Source organism: Rutilus rutilus (genome assembly GCF_951802725.1).
Source record: "Rutilus rutilus genome assembly, chromosome: 3".
In the NCBI taxonomy this organism is placed as follows: Eukaryota; Metazoa; Chordata; class Actinopteri; order Cypriniformes; family Leuciscidae; genus Rutilus; species Rutilus rutilus.
Genome location: NC_140211.1, coordinates 9,747,174 through 9,768,434, shown reverse-complemented (window position 1 = coordinate 9,768,434; position 21,261 = coordinate 9,747,174). Strand labels below are relative to the sequence as shown.

At 38.1% G+C, this 21,261-nt stretch overlaps 2 protein-coding genes across 2 annotated transcripts; both read right to left on the bottom strand.

Annotated features, from left to right (window-relative positions):
* Positions 1–705: 705 nt before the first annotated feature.
* On the bottom strand, positions 706–11,796 carry dnajc3b (DnaJ (Hsp40) homolog, subfamily C, member 3b). The gene is made up of 11 exons (XM_084403901.1): positions 11,324–11,796; positions 10,313–10,423; positions 10,062–10,186; positions 9,909–9,983; positions 8,110–8,253; positions 4,465–4,646; positions 4,061–4,180; positions 3,229–3,334; positions 2,913–3,033; positions 2,128–2,260; positions 706–1,046 (listed from the first exon to the last, which is right to left on the bottom strand). Exons 1-11 carry the CDS (start codon positions 11,409–11,411, stop codon positions 716–718), a joined length of 1,536 nt encoding a protein of 511 aa, XP_084260027.1. The 5' UTR covers positions 11,412–11,796; the 3' UTR covers positions 706–715.
* A 1,693-nt stretch (positions 11,797–13,489) lies between these two features.
* cldn15a (claudin 15a) lies at positions 13,490–19,655 on the bottom strand. The gene is made up of 5 exons (XM_084403895.1): positions 19,239–19,655; positions 17,804–17,968; positions 17,573–17,654; positions 14,132–14,239; positions 13,490–14,001 (listed from the first exon to the last, which is right to left on the bottom strand). The coding sequence occupies exons 1-5, from the start codon at positions 19,453–19,455 to the stop codon at positions 13,905–13,907; spliced, it is 669 nt and encodes a 222-aa protein (XP_084260021.1). The 5' UTR covers positions 19,456–19,655; the 3' UTR covers positions 13,490–13,904.
* Between the last annotated feature and the right edge of the window lie 1,606 nt (positions 19,656–21,261).

The window sequence follows — 21,261 nt, the reverse complement described above, 5'->3', positions numbered from 1 at the left end:
TCTCTTCTCTCAAATCCTCCTTTCTGCTCTGATTGGTCAGATGACCCAGTCTGTTGTGATTGATCTACTCTGCTCTGATGGTCAGATGCCCAGTCTGTTCTGATTGGTCTACTCTGTTCTGATTGGTCAGATGGCCCAGTCTGTTGTGATTGATCTACTCTGCTCTGATTGGTCAGATGGCCCTGTCTGTTCTGTTTGGTCTACTCTGTTCTGATTGGTCAGATGGCCCAGTCTGTTATGATTGGTCTACTCTACTCTGATTGGTCAGATGGCCCAGTCTGTTGTGATTGATCTACTCTGTTCTGATTGGTCAGATGGCCCAGTTCTGTTGTAACTGATCTACTCTGCTCTGATTGGTCAGATGGCCGAGTCTGTTCTGATTGGTCAGATGGCCCAGTCTGTTCTGATTGGTCAGATGGCCCAGTCTGTTCTGATTGATCTACTCTGCTCTGATTGGTCAGATGGCCCAGTCTGTTGTGATTGGTCTGCCACTTACAGCATTTCTCGACATTGTCGACAACAATGAACCAGTCTCCAGTCTCAGCAACAACTACAGTGTTTGAGGGTCAAAGTAGATGTTGTTCACGGGCAACTGCATAGGTTTGTAACAGGAAGTGAAACTGGAATTACTGACGACTCAATTCGGCAGTTCGGAATCTATTCAATAACTTTTATTTGTCGTGCACTTTGATCTTGAACTTTCCGACTTTTACATTCACAAAAAGCTATTACACACTGCATGAAAGATAATATTCGAAAAAGCATAACAGTGGCACTTAAAAAAAAAAAAAAACTGACAAAAAATTGTTTTCAATAACAGACTTACTGGAAAGAACATTGACAACCATGTGTTTACAGGTTTCATTTCGGATTTGCTATCACTTGGTATTCTCTTACCTGGATCTGTGAGCACTTCCTTTGCTGATGCAATATCAATAAACCTTTTCTCTGCCTCTTTCTTGTCTGCTTCAGACTGGAAATTATCAGGATGCCACTGCTGAGCCAGCTTTCTGTATGCTTTTATGATTTCCTGTTTGTTGGCACTCCTGAAACCAAGTGAAAAGAAACAAGAATTTCTGTCAAACAACGTTCTTTTGGCTTACACATGTATGCTTATTACTATCTACTCATAAAGATTACAGTTTCCGCATCCAAGCTTCTACTTGTTTCAATTGAGAATACTATCTCAACAGCCATTTATGAGCACTGTTTATTCATACAACACATTTAAGCTTTTAAAAACTCACACGGTGCGTCCAAAATCGCATGCTGTATAGTAGGTACTACATTTGGTTTGAAGCTTCGTTTGTGACTGTTAAAAACTATGTTCTATGTATAAGAATATGGGTAGTATAAATGAAATTCAGACGTACTACATCCGCCATGTTACTGTCATGTGACCTACCAAGGTCAGTTGCGTCGCTTCACTACCATTTATAAATCCTCTCCTGTGGCCTCATGGTAGTAGGTTATCCGGGTAATTTTTGGCTACTGTTTTTCACATACTATCTATTCAATTTCGGACGCAGCGACAGTCAGTGTATGCTACAGTCTCCATGCTGGATACCAATATTTTAACAATTCAGAAAAGATGACTCACTGTCTGGCCAATTGACATTTTGGTATGGAGATAAAGGTTAGGTTAGGGTCATGATTTTTCAGTAGTATTACAACATACTGAGTGAATATTAGCGCAGTTTGTTGTTTGCTTTTTGCATCTGATAGAGCGTTTGAACGTCAGAATTAACAAGTGGATTTTAAGTGCACCAGCACAACAACCTATAGCCATATTTTCTGCATTATCATCATAGAACGATAGTAAGGGCTGGTTCACACAGAACGCGCATTTCCATTCCACTGCTCTAATTCTCCATTGTTTTTCAATGTAAACGTGCTAGACAGACATGTTTGACCAATGCACTCGCGTCTTTTGTAGAGTCTCGCGCGTGATGCGATGTTCTAACAATACGGCGCTCAAGTTGAAATAAGTTTAACTTTTTTAAAAAACGTGTCTCTGGATCTCGAGGGGTTTTTTTTCTTCACTTCACTGACCTGCGTATGTGAGCGGCCCCTAACACTGTTATTAACATTTTAAAGCAGGATTCTGATCGTCAGTCATTGCCTTACCTGCTGACCCCCAGGATCTTGTAATAGTCCCTCTTGCGAGAAAGCTTGAGGAGCTTCTGTGCCCGATCGAGACCTTCACGAATCTCTTGGTTGTCTTGATCGAACTCCCGAGCCTCCTGATAGTCTTCCACAGCTGAGCAGAGGAACAGAGAAAGAAGCATTTTCATACATACAAAATGAAAATCCTTACATGGTATTAAGATGCATTTTGGTCGAACCGATCAGCTGAATACAGGGTCTTGTGTTCGAACAGCCACTAAAGGCCGTCTACTCTCCGTCTACTGACCTCAAGCGTAACATTATGGGAAGCGGCTAGACAGACGTGATTTAAACTAACGGCTGGAGACCCAAGTTTGGATTGAGGATGAAAATCGTACCAAACACAATCTCTTATCATTCCTGATTTCTAACACACACTCACAGAGTTCGGCTGATCTTGCGGCTGTCAGAGCAGAAACTAAAGCTGATGCTCTCCGTGTGTTTTTTCCGTTCGTCTCCGGTCAATTTCATATGTAAATTGTGTGAGCTTATTTTGTCCATTAGATTTAAAGATCTGAAAAAGCACATACATTTACCCGCCCATAGACCCTCCCCTCGAAGAAATCAGGACAGAAGTGGTTGAAAGTGGACAAAAGAGTCGGATTAAAACACCAGGTGTAAACGGGAATGTGTCTCCCTCGTCTACTTGAGATCCGATCGACCAAAACGCATCTTAATACCAGGTGTAAACAGGGCCTATATAGTAATAAATGAGTAAATAATATAAAATAAAATATTAATTCTACCTTTCTCATATTCCTGCAGTAGGATGTAGGCCTCCGCTCGGTCCCGGAGGATGTGGATATTCTGAGGTTCTCTCTGGTGAGCTTCTGAACAAATGTCTAAGGCTTCCTCAGCTTCCTTCATCTGGAGGAGTCACAAGAGAAAACCACAACCAATGAGATGAAGGCTAGACACCAAAGCCTGACTTGAACATGGTCTTGCATTATTCACCTCTAATGATGTGAAAGAGCACATACCACATTAATAGTAACTAGAAGGTCCTTTAAATTTGTAATATAACAGCATGATGACTAAATTACATTTTGTAATGGCACATACTTTGACTAAGCAGAAACAGATCCTCTCCTTTGCTTTATTAATGTAGAACGCAACATTCGGCTCTGTTCGCATCACAGACTCATACTTATCAATGGCTTCCTGATACCTGCCAATCAAGAGCAAAAGACAAAAACAATTAATAAATAGTCAGAATGATGATGATGTCTGCAAAGTCTGGAATGATAGAAAATCATTTTGATAGAAACACTGTTTGATACAGAGCCATTCAAAACCAAGTCAGTAACACTTCTTTTTTTAAAGAAATTAACACTTGTATTCAGCAAGGATGCATTCAACTGATAAACATTTATATTAAAGACATTTATAGTGTTACAAAAGATTTATATTTCAAATAAATACAGTTCTTTTTAACGTTATGTTCAAATAATCCAAAAAAATAAAAATCACAGGTTTCCACAAAGCAATAAGAAAAACAACTGTTTTAAACATTAATAATAATAATAATAATAATAATAAAAGAAATGTTTCTTGAGCATTAAATCAGCATATTAGAATGATTTCTGAAGGATCATGTGACACTGAAGACTGGAGTAATGATGCTGAAAATTCAGCTTTACCATCACAGGAATAAATTACATTTCAAAATATGTTAAATTTAAAATTTGTCTTAATAATAGTCATACTGTGCATAAGAAACTAACTTCAAAACCATCACAAAGGTTTGAATGGTAGTGTTTGCAATAAAATAAAATAAATTAACAAAAATAGTTAAAAATAAAATGCTATACTTTATAATATCTCATTACTATACTATAACGAATCTCAAATAAAGGCCACTCTAGAAGCGACGGGGAAGAGATGTTTTCAGCACCTCTGTTCTGAGATCAGCTCTTCTGCAGAGTCCAGCTGCTTGCTGAGCTTCTTGACCTGTTTGTAGTGGGCAAAACACTCCTTGTCATCCTGATCCAGCTTCAGACACTCACGGACATGACTAAAAACAGAAACAAAGAAGGAAAGACAAAGTGAACAGCGGCAAAAGAAAGAGACATCTTTCCTTTTAGAATCAGTTTGATGTAGTGTTTCTACGGCTACATGTACACGGTCAGTGTGTGGGTCTGACAGCGGTATGTACTAACAGGTACGACCCTCGAATTATCCTACAGGAGAAGCTTGAATACTGAATTTAATTACCAAATTCCTAACTAAAGAATGCAGCTGTCAATTCAGCATTCCAAAACAAGCCTGACAACTTGACATTTAGCTTGCTGTACATACTTAAGTGAGTCGTGATGCTCGCCTAAACTGTAATGTAGTTGACTGAGTTTGAGGAAGCCTGCTCGGTTGTCCGCACGTAGACGAGTTGCTGGTGTCAGGTCCATAATGGCCTTCCTCGGCTCCCCGAGGCGGATGAAACACTCGGCTCTTAGTTCTCGAGACTCTGGGTCCCACGGAGAGAGCTGGGGAAACAAGAGAAAATGACTACAAGAACAAAGCTAGATGACAACAAAGCATTCAAGCAGAGGTTTTGAATCTCTAGAGACATCTTAAGCCTTAACTGCAACATTTGATGTGTTATTTGTCTTTGTGTTTTACTTGTAGGGCCATTAAAGGTGCAGTAAGCGATTTCTGAGAAACACTGTTGATATTTGAAATCAACCCAAACAAACACACCCCTCCCTTCATTGCTCCGCCCACAAAATGTACAACACGCAGTGAAAGAGTGGATGTCTTTTTATCATAGCTGAAGCGAAGAAGAAAAAATGCTTCACGAAAAATAAAGTGAAGATAAAGCAAAAAATAAACACAGTACACTCCACAAAATACAACCATCTTCACTTTCAAAAGCGCTTCTGAGAAATCACTCACTGCACCTTTGAGTTTAACAACTCAAATAAGGGAAAGTGAGATCTACAATTATAATATGATAAGTGATAAAAGGTTAAATTCTTAAAGGTCCCATTGCATGGATTATTTTATTATTTAGAATGTTACCTGGGGTGCCCTTATAATGTTAGTATGTTTTTTAGATCAAAAGTTGTTATAATTTAGAAATAAAAGGCATATTTCCTAGCCTGATTTTAGCTTCTGATTTGAACACTCTGTTTGAAGGGGCGTGTCTGCTGTGAGACTTCAGTGTAAACGCCCACTGCTGTGATTGGCTGACATGCTTGCATATGAAATATTTAGCATTACATGTGGAACTCTCTCGAAAACTTTTACTATTACAGCTATCAAGATTAACGAATCGTGAGAAGATTTTAAAGTATTTAGATTATTCCAATCCCATCACATAAAAGGTTGCAGTGATGAGCACTGAGCAGATGACAGCCTGTTGATCACGTGAATGGAGATCTTATCATTGCAACGCAGTTTCTGCACTCTCACTAATGATTTCACCAATGCAAACATGAGGTAAGTACAGTAAGAGCTTCGTTGTGCAGTGTAACAGCATTATTGATTTCATAACGAGTTTTGGCAAGTGTCCAGATAAACTCGCGCTGTGTGATTGACAGCTTGGGCGATTGGAAAGGGATTGTTCTTTGATCGCTTTCTGTATATATATTAATCACAGTTTAAGTAAGATTATTTTCATCCTACTAAGAGAAACGACATGAAGTTGATATTTTAGTCACTGGCTTGATTTACTGATGCATAAACAGTATTGAACGACTTTGAGAGAAAGATTATCTGTCTGAACTTGAACAATTACACATCAGACATTCACATAACCCACTGGTTCTTCAGAGGCTCAGATGAAGGAACTAAAAAAATACTTTTGTGTTCATTTGTACATCCAAACACTGAGCAACTGCCATGCTTCGCTCGTTTGCAAGCCATGATGTTTCTCGAGGAAAAAACAATATCGCGCTTGCGCAGCTCATTTTCTCATGGGCGGGCCAAATTCTTTTTGCGGGCAAAGAAGAGAAAGGGGAGGTGACCTTTCCCCTTATGACGACATAAGGGGAAGATTTCTAGATTCGCCCGTCTGAGCTTTCATTTTCTCAAAAATACCCAGGTATTTTTGAGGCTTGGTTTACACCCATCAAAACGTCTATCCACTGGGGGACCATAGGCAGGCTAGGGGAACTCATATTAAGGTTAAAAAACCTCATAAAGTGAAATTTTCATGCAATGGGACCTTTAAAGAAACAAAACTTTCATATTTTCAGTGAAAAAATCTGAAAAAAGATACGCAAATTATAGAAAATTGGCCAAAAAGCTAAATATTTTCAGGGAATAAATGCTGTTATTCAGCAAGGATGCATAAAATGGATTAAAAGTGACAGTAAAGACATTTAGAAGGTAAAATATTTCTACTTCAGATAAATTCAGTTCTTCTCAACTTCATTCCATCAAAAGAAAATATTCTATTCATCAAAGAATCCATGAGTTTACCCAAAAATATTATACTGTTTTCAACAATGATTAAAATAAATGTTTCTTGAGCGGCAAATCAGCATATCAGAATGATTTCTGACACTGAAGACTGGAGTAATGATGCTGAAAATTCAGCTTTGCATCACAGGAATAAATTAAATTGTACAATTTATTAAAATAGATAACATTTGTTTCAAATCATAATAGTACGTCAAAATATTACTGGTTTACTGTATTTCTGAACAAATAAATGGCGAATTCTTTCAAAAACAATAAAATCTCAAAATCTTTGAACAACAGTATAAATTTACGATTCAGAAGACTTTCAATTAAAGCTGGAATGAATGATTCAATGACTCACTCATACTTCATTTGTTTCTTTACTGGATGAATCAGCGAAGTCTTCCTAACTCAACACGAGCTGCTGAGTCTTTAGCCATTTTCAAGAAACACTTTCATTAACACTTGACCCATTTCTACTAACACTATTCTATATATCTTTTTTTTTTTTTTTTACTTGCTACGTGTACTCTGCTGGACTAACTGGGACTAGTCATGGCTCATGCATATTGTTGCCCTATTGTTGGTTTGATTGCTTCTATTGTTGGTTTGATTGCTTCTATTGTTCTCCTCATTTGTAAGTCGCTTTGGATAAAAGCGTCTGCTAAATTATTTAATGTTATGTGATGTAAATGTGCAGCTCTACTTTCAATGTAGTTCACAAGTTCTATAAATGTATTTTATCCAAATATTTAGTTTTTTTTGGAGCTTTACAGTAATTTTTACAGCATTTGCTCAGCGAGTCACTCTGGCGTCGAGTAATTATGCTCATTAACTATGCCCTTGTATCCGAGCTGCACCAATCACATCGGGTTATCTGATGTAGGCGGGCCAGAGGCGAGCTAAACAGATGACGACAGCGCTGCGACGTCAAAGTCATTAGTAAACATTGCAAGATGGCTATGGATGAACACCAGCTGTTTGAAAACGGCTTTGGCCGCTACAATGAACGAGTTAGACTTGGCTTTTTATCTAAAAGAGGAACAGAAGACGGCGCTCGACTTGTTCCTTTGCAAGAAGGACGTTTTTGCTGTTTTGGCGACCGGATACGGCAAGAGTCTAATCTACCAGTTATCTCCGCTGGTAGCTAAGCGTATGGGGCTTGTTGTGATTGGTCGTAGTGTTATCCAATTGCGTGCAGTGAGATTTTCAAATGCATGCTTGGTGCCGCCCCTCGAGCTGGCCGATTTTCATTAGTCGATGCCAGACCATTAATCTTTCAGATTTGGGTCTGGATTTCCAGGCTAGCTTTACAGAATAAATCACATACCAATTTTTCGTGTACATGAAACATTCTACAATCTGATAATGATTCTGAGTTTCATGGAAGGGAAAAAAAAAGTCAAATGGCTTTGAAAAAACATGAGGATGAATAAATAATACCTACCATCCTTTTTATTTTTGTGCGAACTATCCCTTTAATATTCCTATAAGCAACACCTGTTGCTGCTGCATGTGTATTGGGTCTCCAGACTAACTCACCTCTATGACTCGCTCCAGCACCTGGACAGTAGTGGTGTAGTCTCCATGGTGATAGGCCTCATGTGCCTCTTCCTGGAGTAACTCCAGCTCATCGGCCTTGTGGAGCTGGTCATGTGCTTCCTCATGATCCGGGGAACGCTTCAGCTGCGAGAGAGAGAGAGAAGTTAACAGAGCAGACGACAGCAACAGAACAAGTAGATGCAGAATGTGATCTGGTTTGAACGTCAAGCTTTTCAAAAAAGATGCAAAAGTATCACAGTATGATCCCATGTTACACGTGCCATATATTCCAAGTGGTCTGGGGTTTATGACAGAGTTTGGCGAAAAACAACCTGAAATTTAATGTATTATTTAATGAAAATCCAGATTTTTCTGCCATTGATCTTCTGTGCTCGACTGCACGTTCATGAGACTCTATAGAGTGGTGTAGGTATGACATCACTTTGTAGGCTAAAACGCAGAAGCAAGTTGCATGTCAGCACTTCCGGTTCCACCGTCCCGAAGTCAATGGGTTTATTTAATGGGGTTTTGGTTAAATGGCTGAAATAAAGTCTGTGGTGACGCAAGCTCAAGACACTTTTGCGTTTTATTCCATGACATAAAATACATCAGTATTACCCCACTCGTGATTTTTTGAAGCTGTTATGTGTCTTGACTTTATTTCTATAGCACTTTACAGCAGCCACCAGGTGTCCAAAGTGCTTCACATCAGGTACAAATAAACAAACACCACATTCAACAACAAAAAAAAAAGAGTAAGAAGAAAAACAAAACATGAAGCATAAAAACAATAAGCTATATATGATTACTTAAAATCATCAGAAGAAAGAGTAAAATTGTTGCACCACTACTGTGTATTAAAAGCCATTTTAAACAAATAGGTTTTAAGTTTTGTTTTAAAAAGTACAAGATCTGTTACAGTACGAATGTCAGGGGGGAGCTTGTCCCAGAGTTTAGGGCCAGCAACCCTATTCAAAATTCATAAAGGTTGTGTTCATCTCTAAAATTTGATGGACAAAACATGTAAGTATCATAAACTTTTGTTGATCACAGAGCTTGTTTTAGCAATAATCCAAAAGCCTATGGGAAAATCCTATTGGGTTTTTCTGGAGGGAACCAGCGTGATGCTAACTGCCGGGTTGGCCTACAAAGTGACGTCATCCCCGCACCACTCTATAAGAGCCACAGTTCACTCCGACTCGCCCAGTCGAAAAAGCACAAGATGTGAGAAATCAAGACTAAATGAAATACAATCCATGTACTTTTTTACTCTCTGAGGTGAATATATATGTTGTGTTTGTCGCAACAAGAAGTTATGTTCACATCCGTCGACTTTCATCAGACAACCGGGGTCTAGTCCGGAGATATTCAAACTCGGTGAAGAAAGTACACAGATACTTTTTTGGGGGCGTTTCTAGGCGTTGTATTTCACTAGTCTTGATTTTTCACATCTTGTGTGCTTTTCCTGGTCGAGTCGGAGTGAACTGAAGCTCTAATGAGTCTCATGAACACGCAGTCGAGAACAGAAGATCAACGGCCAAGGTCAGGATTTTTGTTAAATACTACATTCAATTTCAGGTTGTTTTTCACCAAACCCTGTCGTAAACCCCCAGAACACTTGGAATATACGGCACGTGTAACATGGGATCTTACTGTGATACTTTTGCATCTTTTTTGAAAAGCTTGACGTTGGTCTCTATTCACTGCCATTATATGGACGAGCACGAGAGGCAGGGTGTGAAAAAGATCATTTTTCATTTCAGGGTGAACTATCCCTTTAAGGGAATTGTTGTACTCACTACCGCTTGGAAGTCTTCTCTGGCCTCTTGAGTACTTCCTTGTTTCAGCAGAATATTACCCCTCTGCAGTCTGGCCTGAAAACATGCACACACCACACTGAGTGTTTACACCTATAACCCAGTTTGATATCACAACAACAAAATGTAACTCACAGCGAGGAAGTCTGGCTTGAGCTGAATGGCTTGGGTCAGGTCTGGCAGCGCTGACTTGGACTTGCCCATGGCCAGGAAAACGGCGGCCCGTTTGTAGTACGTCAGGTAGTTCTTAGAGTCGCCCTCTATTTAGGAAGTTTGAATTTGTTAATGAAGTGTAACTAAATCTTTTGAATGATCTTTCATGAATAGCTTTCATGTGTGATGATTGTGAGTGTGTGTGTGTGTGTGTGTGTGCGCATGGGTCTTACCCACAGCTGAATGATAATGAGACAGGGCCTCAGCTAACTGTCCGGCTGCCAGCAGCTTACGGCCCATTTCCAGATGATGCTCGATCTCAACAGGTGTGGCGCCTAAAACACCTGAAACAAAGCGACTTACACATGACACCAGGCCTCGGAAATTTTGGAGTGATTTAAATGAAAAATGACTGGATGTCAGAACAGCTTCTTCCTGGGGCAGCTTTTAAAAAAAAAACCTCCATCTGCCTCATGGGATTGAGTTTACATCTACATACCCAAAAAGGTAAGCCTTTCTATAACTTCATAAAAACAAAACTCCTTTGCATATTGTGTTTCGGTTCACAATGGCAGCACAAAAAGTGAAAGCAAGCAGGATTGATTTGGAAAACAAAACCTAAAATTACAAACTACCTCCTCTACTTACTTTCTATCACTTCTAAATCTTGTGAAGTACCTTACAATGACACATCAAATAAATCATGATTTATGTACAAAACAGCATTACCATGGTATTACTATTGTACTTGTCATTTTGTGTGAAATCAGCCCAGTCAGGGAATGTGCTTCAAATCCTACTGCGCTGTCAATACAGTATACTTGTGTCTCAGACTGATACACAAGTATACTGTATCAGATGGCATTAAAATTGTGTCTAGATACGCATATCACTACATTTTATAAGCCAATCTGATTTTAAACTATTTTTCGAAAAACTTCTTCTTCTTTGTCACTTCCTGTTGAGCACCTGTAAACGTATCATGATCGAGTAAAAGTATCATCAGATTATGATTCCATGGTGTTCTGATATACATTTCATGATTACCATATTTGTGTACAATGGTATTTTAAGTGGTAAGTGGCAATACCATAGTATTAACATGGTACATGTCCAAAGACATGGTAATTCTATTGTACTTCCCGGACAACTTAGTCCTGGAAACCTGACAAAACCTGAAATCCTTTGCATATAAACATAATCTCATGAGAAGAAGAAGAAGAAGAAGAAGAGTGAGATCTCACCGTCCAGCTGTAGGTCCAGGACCACACAGAGCAGAGACAGGGAGGACAGGACACTGTTCAAACCTCTCCGCCGTCCCGAATCCATCATGACATCTATCAATCACACCTCCGATACACAACCGTGTGTCTTTCCACTGTGCTTCACAACAAGCAATATGACAGAAAGAGTGTTTATACTCAGATCACCATAACAGCGGCATATCCGGCATTCTTGGTGAGGAGATGTTTCTGTTGTCCGGGTTATAAATATGTCCGAGTTGAATAAAGGAATGCGAAACTCTAGTTCCGTGTGTCTTTCAGTAAGTGTATGATACTTTGTATTGAGTTGTTTCTTAGCCCCGTGTGACAGTGACTGTGCACAACAGCTGTCGGACACGAACTTTAGGAGGTCTCCTCTTGCTGAACCTCTTAGGTGTACAATTCAAATCGCCCTACATTTCAGCGTGGTGACATCCGTGTTTGTCGACCAACGTGGTCTCGTCCCATTGGCCGAATTATTTTAGCGCACTGGACGAACACGCCCACATCTAGCAATGGACTGATAGTTGATATATGACCCATCATCCTTTACTAGAGATGAAAAGTCTATTCTCGCCTCGACGAGTCTCGGGAGTAAAGGAAACCGTGGAGACCATGGTAAATATCTGTCTATTATTATATTATATTATAATATATTATATTATATTATATTATATTATATTATATTATATTATATTATATTATATTATATTGTATTATATTATATTATATTATATTATATTGTGTTTTATAAAGCTCCTATAGCATTATGGAATAGAATACAACATAAAAGAATCACCAAGTCTCGTAGTAAAGGAAACTGTGGATACCATGGTAAATATATGTCTGTTCTATTCTATTCTATTATGCTGTGTTTTATGAAGCTCCTATGGCATAATGGAATAGAATACAACATAAAAGAATCACTCAGTCTTGGTAGTAAAGGAAACTGTGGATCCCATGGTTAATATCTGTCTATTCTATTCTATTCTATTTTACTCTATTCTATTCTATTCTATTCTATTCTATTCTATTCTATTCTATTCTATTCTATTCTATTCTATTCTATTATGCTGTGTTTTATAAAGAATCACCCAGTCTCTGTAGTAAAGGAAACCATGAATACCATGGTTAATATCTGCCTATTCTATTCTATTCTATTCTATTCTATTCTATTCTATTCTATTCTATTCTATTCTATTCTATTCTATTCTATTCTATTCTATTCTGCCGTGCATGATTGAATAGAATACAACATAAAATAATCATCCAGTCTCGGGAGTAAAGGAAACCGTGGAGACCATAGTAAATATCTGTCTATTATTATATTATATTATATTATATTGTGTTTTATAAAGCTCCTATAGCATTATGGAATAGAACACAACATAAAAGAATCACCAAGTCTCGTAGTAAAGGAAACCGTGGAGACCATGGTAAATATCTGTTTATTCTATTCTATTCTATTCTATTCTATTCTATTCTATTCTATTCTATTCTATTATGTTGTGTTTTATAAAGCCCCTATGGCATTATGGAATAGAATAATTAAAAGAACCACCAAGTTAATGTAGTAAAGGAAACTGTGGATACCATGGTAAATATATGTATATTCTATTCTATTCTATTCTATTCTATTCTATTCTATTCTATTATGCTGTGTTTTATAAAGCTCCTATAGCATGATGGAATAGAATACAACATAAAAGAATCACCCAGTCTTCGTAGTAAAGGAAACCATGGATCCCATGGTTAATATCTGTCTATTCTATTCTATTCTATTCTATTCTATTCTGCCGTGCATGATGGAATAGAATACAACATAAAATAATCATCCAGTCTCTGTAGTAAAGGAAACCGTGGAGACCATAGTTAATATATGTCTATTCTATTCTATTCAATTCAATTATGCTGTATTTTATAAAGCTCCAAGAGAATTTAGGAATAGAATACAACATAAACAAATCATCTAGTCTCAGTTGTAAAGGAAACCGTAGTTTGCACTGTATTTAATTGCTATTGTTAGTGATAGGCCTATGTATATCAGAATAAATAATAAAAAAATTGTAAGAGTGGAAAATAAAATATGAAATGTAGTATTATTGTTGGTATTACGTGAGCCGTGTCAAACAATAAAACATCCCTGAATACATAATGGCCTTTTTAATGTCATGTATGTTTAATGTTTGTATAAAATACAGCATATAAAACAGGGTCATTTGTACAAATAAATGGAGAAAAGATCATCAACACATTATGAATCCTTCTTTTCTATATATACCTTGATTCATGTAACTACGGCAAAAGAATTCTGAACCAAATTGAAGCATTTTCATTGTGTAATTCCTATTCAGTGAATCAACTCTTTCATTCTGTATAATGTTCTCCGAGGTGTTTTTGCACAGCAAAACTGACATGGTAACATTTTACATGATTTACGACGTATTCTTAGGAGGCCAAAAACTGCCAGTGTGTCTCTATAAATATTTACATAATTGCACAGACAGAATATTAACAGTCATCTGCTTTATCAAAATATCATGTTTGCCCATAATTGCTTCATTTAGACGTAGGCATTTCTTCCATAAGTGCTCTGAGCTTCTCTCCTGGATGTGGACGTTGAGTAAACTGTTTCTCGCGTGGGCTGGTAGGGGTAACCACTGCGAGAATGAAAGAAACACACAAATTCATTCAAATAACTAGAATGGGGAAAATATTATAGGAGCACATTACGACTCATGAAAAGATAACAGAAGTGCGTGAGTGAGTGTGAGCGACAAAGCAACTCACGTCTTCTCGTTTGAGCCTAATTTGCAGCTGAACATGAGACAAGCTCCTCCACAGATGGAGAGAACACCCGAGGCCCAGCCGATGTATAAAGCCTCCCCAATCTCATACCTACGGCACACCACAAAAACAAAAACATATTCAGCTCACGTCAGTGTAACATACATAAGTTTCACTCGTTATTCAAATTGCTTTCAAACTAAAGTTAAAGGCCCACTGAAGTGCCTTGAAACACACAGCATTATTCAGTGTGTTGATGTAATTTCCACTGAAACAGGAAGAGAGGGCGGGACATATTGAACAGCTCCTCCCTTTTTTTTAAAATAGCCAATAGCGTTTAGTTTATATCACAGTTCTGCTAGAGCCGTTGAGCTCAGTAACGCTGCAGTTTCCTCATAATCTCCTCCATATCGCTTTTAAATATAGCATTTTGTGCAGAATTCAAATGGGTCCGATATGTTTTTGTGGTCTCGCGCATATGAATGAACCATATAGAAAACAGTAAATGTGTGAACAAGTGACCGATTTTAGCCGCAGCTTCAGCGTCAAATTATATAGTAGGGGGCGGAGCTTCAGATTCTAGAGAGCATTTGATTGGACAGAAAATCTAATGAGAAGCTGAAGTGCAAAGTGATGTCATCAAAATCATTGATTTTGAGAGTGAGAAACTGTAAGTTTTGAATGCTTAAATATCTTCTAAATGTGAATTTTGTCATTGTTTTGGAGCACACTAGCTTATAGATAACAGTAAGCATATTCATATTCATACTAAAAGCTAAAAAACTTCAATTTTGATTTCATGGGGACTTTAAAGTGTGATAATATTTTCTATTGTGACATATATTCGAGTGAAATGGCTTCTTGGAGGAAAAAATGTAGGGAGGGACTTGATTTTGCTCGTCTGTAATTGAATGGATGGTTGTGGTTTGCAATTGGCCAATCTCATGTGAGTGACAGGTCGTCCCACCCTCACGCCAGTAAACACACGGCCCTGTCCCAAATGGCACACATGCACTTCATATGCACTTACGGTCGTGTGGACTTATAATAGCCACCGCGTGCACGTGATAATGAAGTCCACGAGACTGTAGGACAGGGTTCCTCAAATCCGGTCCTGCCCTCCAGAGTTTAATCAAACACACCTGACTGAGCCAGTCAAGGACGCAGAGTTACTCTGCAGGACTGCTGGATTTGGGGAATTGTCCTGTTTTTCATTTTACACTCTCAGAAAAAAAAAAGGTATAAGAGCTGTTACTGGGGTGGTACCTTTTCAAAAGGTACGCTTTTATACCTCATTTACCCCTGAAGGGTGCATATTCGTATCTTAAAGGAACATAATATTAGGCTATCTAAAGTGTAAATATTAGTAGGCCTACCTTTTCAAAGGGTAGCCTACTGGTCCAGTGACAGATTTTGTACCTTTCTTTCTCAGAGTGTACAGACTGTGAGATTTGGGCAATCCTATAAGATCATTACAGACCACACTGTACCATACCTGTCAACATTTGGATACCAAAATACGGGAAATCTGAAAGGGGGGGGGGGGGGGGGGGGCAGAGGCAGGCAGGCTGGCTGGCTGGCTGGCTAAATACACATTAATTGCGCGGATATTAACATATAAGACTTATTCATGTTTCTTTATTTATTTTTATCGATTGCAATGTATTAACTACATTAATTAATCACGATTAATCACCGTTAAAAAAAACACATACTTTTTAACATATTATAATGTAATAATTTCACAATTAATCTCCAAATTAATGTAGAAAAACAAAGACAGTAGGCTATATTTTAAATATTTGTCTAACAGGTAGGAAAAATATACAGAAATTGAAGTTATCAAACAGTTTGTACTGCATACAATTTTTGTACTGCATCAAAATTGTACATAGATTAATCCTTATTAAAGTAAAAAAAAAAAAAAAATCTATAGTCAAGAGCAGTGGAGTGTTTTTCTGTTACCTTTGTTCTTTGATTAACTTTACTGACAGAAAGCTTTATTGGCTACTGTCTCTTTAAAACCAGCCGCTGACAGAGACACGGATTTCACACTCGTCTCATTCTCTCACAACTCTTTGCTTTCATTTACGACTTTATTTAACTAATTTAAGACTGCTCAGACTGCTCTAATGAGGATACTCGACAAAACGGACATTTTGACATAATTGCATGTGTTAATGCCATCTCTCTCATGTTCGTCCATCCTCGGATGCTGCTGTTCTTCTTCGCGCGATTTTTCCTTCTTATACTGTCTATGGATTTTTCCCCCCAAACTACTTCAGTGGAAATCCCGCCCTGCAGCCGATTCTAAAGATTTTATTGGTCATGTGAATCACAGTACTGATTGCCTACACCAAACACTGATCCCTAAACCTACCCGTCATTGTAACCTTAACCAATGAAATTAGCTGCAGGGCGGGATTTCCGCTTAACTGGTTTGCGTCCATTGGGATATATATATATTTTTTTGTATAGAAAGATAAAAAAATACGGGAGAAATACGGGAAAATATTTAAACGGGATGATAGCGGGATAGCAATGTAAAATACGGGAGAATCCCGGGAAAAACGGGAGGGTTGACAGGTATGCACTGTACTACATGATTAAATTATATAATAAAATACTATTCAATTACCATAATGTCAGGCTAAAAAAATATGCACCCTCGATACGCACTTTTGCCGAACCCGCACTGAAGCGAGACGGTCAAAGCTATGAAGCTTGTTTCCGCCACTGAATAATAAATAAATAATAATAATTGCGACTTTTTTCCTCAGAATTGCGAGATATGAAGTCAGAATTGTGAGAAATAAAGTCGCAATTCTGAGAAATAAAGTCGCAATTGGGAGATATAGTCAGAATTGCATGATATAAATTCGAAATTGCGTGTTATAAAGTCAGAATTGTGAGATATAAACTATTCTGAGGTAAAAAAAAAAAAAAAATCCGTCTTTTTTTCCTCCTTAGAACTGGACTTTATATCTCACAATTGTGAGTTTATATCTCACAATCCTGAGAAAAGATGTCAGAATTGCGAGATATAAACTCGCAATTATGTGTTATAAAGTCAGAATTGCGTGATATAAAGTCGCAATTGCGAGAAAAAAAGTCAGAATTCTGACTTTATAAGACGCATTTTGCGACTTTATTTCACGCAATTCTGACTTTATATGTCGCAATTCTGAGAAATGAAGTCAAAGATGTAAACTCGCAATTGTGAGATAAAAAGTCGCAATTATCTTTTAAAATGTTTTATTCTGTGGCGGAAACAAGCTTCCATAAGTAAAGCACAGTAGGGCAATTCAGTAATAGTCTGCAGTTTATTTAAATAAATACTGTGTAAAACCGTGCAGCCAGAGGCACGTGTTGGATATGAGTAGAGTGGAGTCAGCAGGGGGCAGCATTTCCCTCTAAACTCTTTAAAAGCGAGATCTTACTCACTTTTGCCCGGGGTAGAGCGGGTTGAAGAACTCTTGAGTGATATTTGCAGCGTACCATGACACTGATACCATCGTGCACAAACCTTGACAAGAGATCAAAAACATAGCCATAAAGATTAACAGATAATAGCAGTAACGCATCCTGATGAGTGAATCTAAGGTAGCCTATGCATGCATGTGTAGGCCTACATTCCAGTCGTCATTCTATATGTTAAATATGAATGTGTTTTACCCTGCAGAAGGAAGAGTACGCCTCCGGTTCCGGCGAGTCTGCCCTTCAGGAGGTAGTTCTCCCCGCCGGCCTTCGAGCACTGTATGCCGATGAGTGTCGCGACCACCGCGAACGAGCCGCACACCACAGCCGCGATCATCAGCGCGCGAGACGCCTGGATATAACCTGCGAGAGGAGGAGAGAGATAATAATACACTGATACACGTGCTGCCTGAAACACGTTACAGTAGTGCTGAAAAAGAATTGGGTATAAAATATGAAGGACTGTAAATACAAGAATTAGCCTACCTAAAGATATACAAATAAACAGCATAAGAAAGAAAGAGAAAGAAAGAAAGAGAAATATAAATGAATTACTATAAATAAATAAATAAAGGAAGGAAGGAAGGTAGAAGTGAAAGACCGACAAAGAAAATGCATAACTAACTAACGAACTAAATAAATAACAATATAGCCTAGTAAATAGTAGGCTAGTAAACAAATAGGCTACATTAAGTCAAATAAAATAAAATTACTTGACCGAGAACGAATAGATAAATAAATAAATAAACTTAAAGAAGGAAAGACCAACGAAGAAAATAAATAAATAGGCTATATAAACAGTAGGCTAGTACACAAATAAAGAAAGGCCAATAAATATAAAATATTTACTGAACTGAGAACGAAAACAAACAAACAAACAAATAAATAAAGACCTACAAGGAAAATAGCCTACATAAATGAATAGTAGCCTATAGTAAACAAATCAATTAAAGTCAAATAAATCTAAATAATTACTGGGCTGAGATATAGATAGATAGATAGATAGATAGATAGATAGATAGATAGATAGATAGATAGATAGATAGATAGATAGATAGATAGATAGAATAAAAAAATACATTAATAAATATTAAACAGTAACAAATATAGAAAGACAAATAAATATAAAATATTTACTGAACTGAGAACGAATAAATAAATGAAAAGCCTAAATAAAAAAGGAAAGATCGGCAAGGAAAATACATAAATAAATAATAAACAGTATTAAACAAACAAAAAAAGAAAGACAAATAAATATCAAATATTTACTGAAGTGAGAAAGCAAATAAATAAATACATAGGCCTAAATAAATAAAGACAGACCGACAAAGAAAATAAATTCCTGGACTGAGAAGGAAAAATAAAGAAAATTAAAGAAGAATAGCCTGACAAAGAAAATAGCCTATATAGCAGTAAACAAATAAACAGAAACATTGAAAGAAATAAAGAAATAAATAAAGATAATTGCTTTAAATTATTCACAAAACATGCGTGCTGTGAGAAAATTCATGGTCACCAAAGCTCCCGCCAAAATTAAATGTATTTACATTGTTTATGTATATGACAGTGGTCGCTAATATCAAGTTTCTACATCTGTGATGGTGAAATGATTAGTTTGAGAGGTGTTTTGTACCGGACAGGGCGAGCAGCGAGGGGAACTCGCGGCAGTTGTGCACTCCGGTCGAGTCCGTGGCGCAGGACATCCACAGGTTCTCGTACAGGGTGGAGGTGGTGATCACTGTCCCGTCCAACGACGACACTTTCCAGTAGCGGTTCGGGATTGTGATGCCAACCATGACCCAACTCACAAAGCCCAGAAACAAAGCTACGACTTCAATAACCGGATCCATGGCTGCTTTTAGATCACACCGGCTCCTAAATCATCCACAATCAACGGCAGTATTCCTGAGTTAGGTATTGCTCTGCTTTATTTAGGATACTAGTTTTGCTTTGCTGAGAAATTATTTGGATATTTATTTCCAGGTGTTGTTGATTTCGCGAGCTGAGCCAGTATTTCCATGGAGAGCGAGATTACACCAGTGTGACACTCAAACCGTGTTGTTAAAAGCAGCGGTCATTTATAGGCTCTGTTTGCCCTCCCCTCTCCTGTCCTGCTTTTGCATTTTACACCCCGAAACTAAACAGCTGGTTATCACTAAAGTCCAATGGTCGTGGCCTGACCTTCACTGGCAAATTATGCATCGGTTATGCTGTATGGATTCAAACACATCGCACACTGTAAAATGTGATTAGTTTACTGACTTCAATATGAGGAAGAAACACGTTGCCACTGAAAAGTAGGCTAAAAAAACTTCACTCCAGATTTAAATATAGCCTATGAGTTAGGCCTGTATCTAAAATATAGCTATATCACACTATACAGTTAAAAAGTTTGGGGTTGGTATAAGTTTTTGGTAACACTTAGTTTGGGGTCCAATTAACTATATTAACTAGTTGCTTATTATAACTATGAACTATGACTTTTGCCTCAATAAACTGCTAATTGCTTATTAATCGTTAGTAGTTGTTAAGTCTAGGTATTGAGTCAGTAGGCCTATAGGCTAAGGGATGTAGAATATGGTCATGCAGAATAAGGCATTAATATGTATTTTATAAGTACTAATAAACAGGCAATATCCTATTAATATGCATGCAGTTAATAGTGAGAATTGGACTAAATCTAAAGTGTGTCCAAGTAAAAAAAAAAAAAAAAATCTTGTACTCACTCACCATCTTATACTCATCTTATACTCACAGAGTTTTTAACTCCGCCTTTGGTTAATTCGTTAATTAGTTAATTAGTTCGCCAAAGCAGGTCCCAAGCCCAGGTAAAGTAGGAGGGTTGGGTGTGGGGTTGGCAACCCCACCCCATAAAACAATCTCTCACCACTGAAACGACTAGTAAATCTAAACGTAGGAGACAACCGAATTACTATGACAGTAGAGGAGCAAAGCCCCTTGGGAGGCGGCATCCGATGCCAGATGAGAGGCTTGATCTTTGACGCAAAAAATATCACGAAAATTGGAACATGGAACACGCGTACCTTGTACCAAACTAGCAAGCTTTTCTCCACAAATTTGACAAATACCAAATGGACGTGCTTGGCATTACCGAATTTAGATGGACAGGCAGCGGTAAAATCATCAGTGACGATAAGACTATCATCTATTCTGGCCACAATTCAGACCATGTAGACCTACACGCCGTTGGCATCGTGCTGTCGAAGCGAGCAGCACCTTGGTCACTTGGAAGCCAGTGTCCGACTGAATATTAAAGGTCCGTCGACCTGGAGGACCGTTGGAAGCTTTTCCGAGATACGGTGGTGGAGAGCCCAGAGGTTGCGATTGGTCGCCGAAGAGGGACCTACAAAGAGTGATGGATACAGGATGAGACATGGGGGTTGATTGATGAGAGGCGGCACGCGAAGCAGAGACGGGATCAAGCGGCAAATGAAGATCAGCGCGCCCATGCCAAAAGAATTTACAGCGACTTGGACCGACAAGTCAAACAGCGCTGGTTTGAACAGCGGGATGAGGAAGCCCAGAAAGCTGCAGATAGGAATGATTCAAAGACTCTATTCTGCATAGTACGTGATCTGTAAGGGCTAAAAGGAGGCCACAGGGCGCCCATAAAGGATAAGCTTGGGAAACCACTC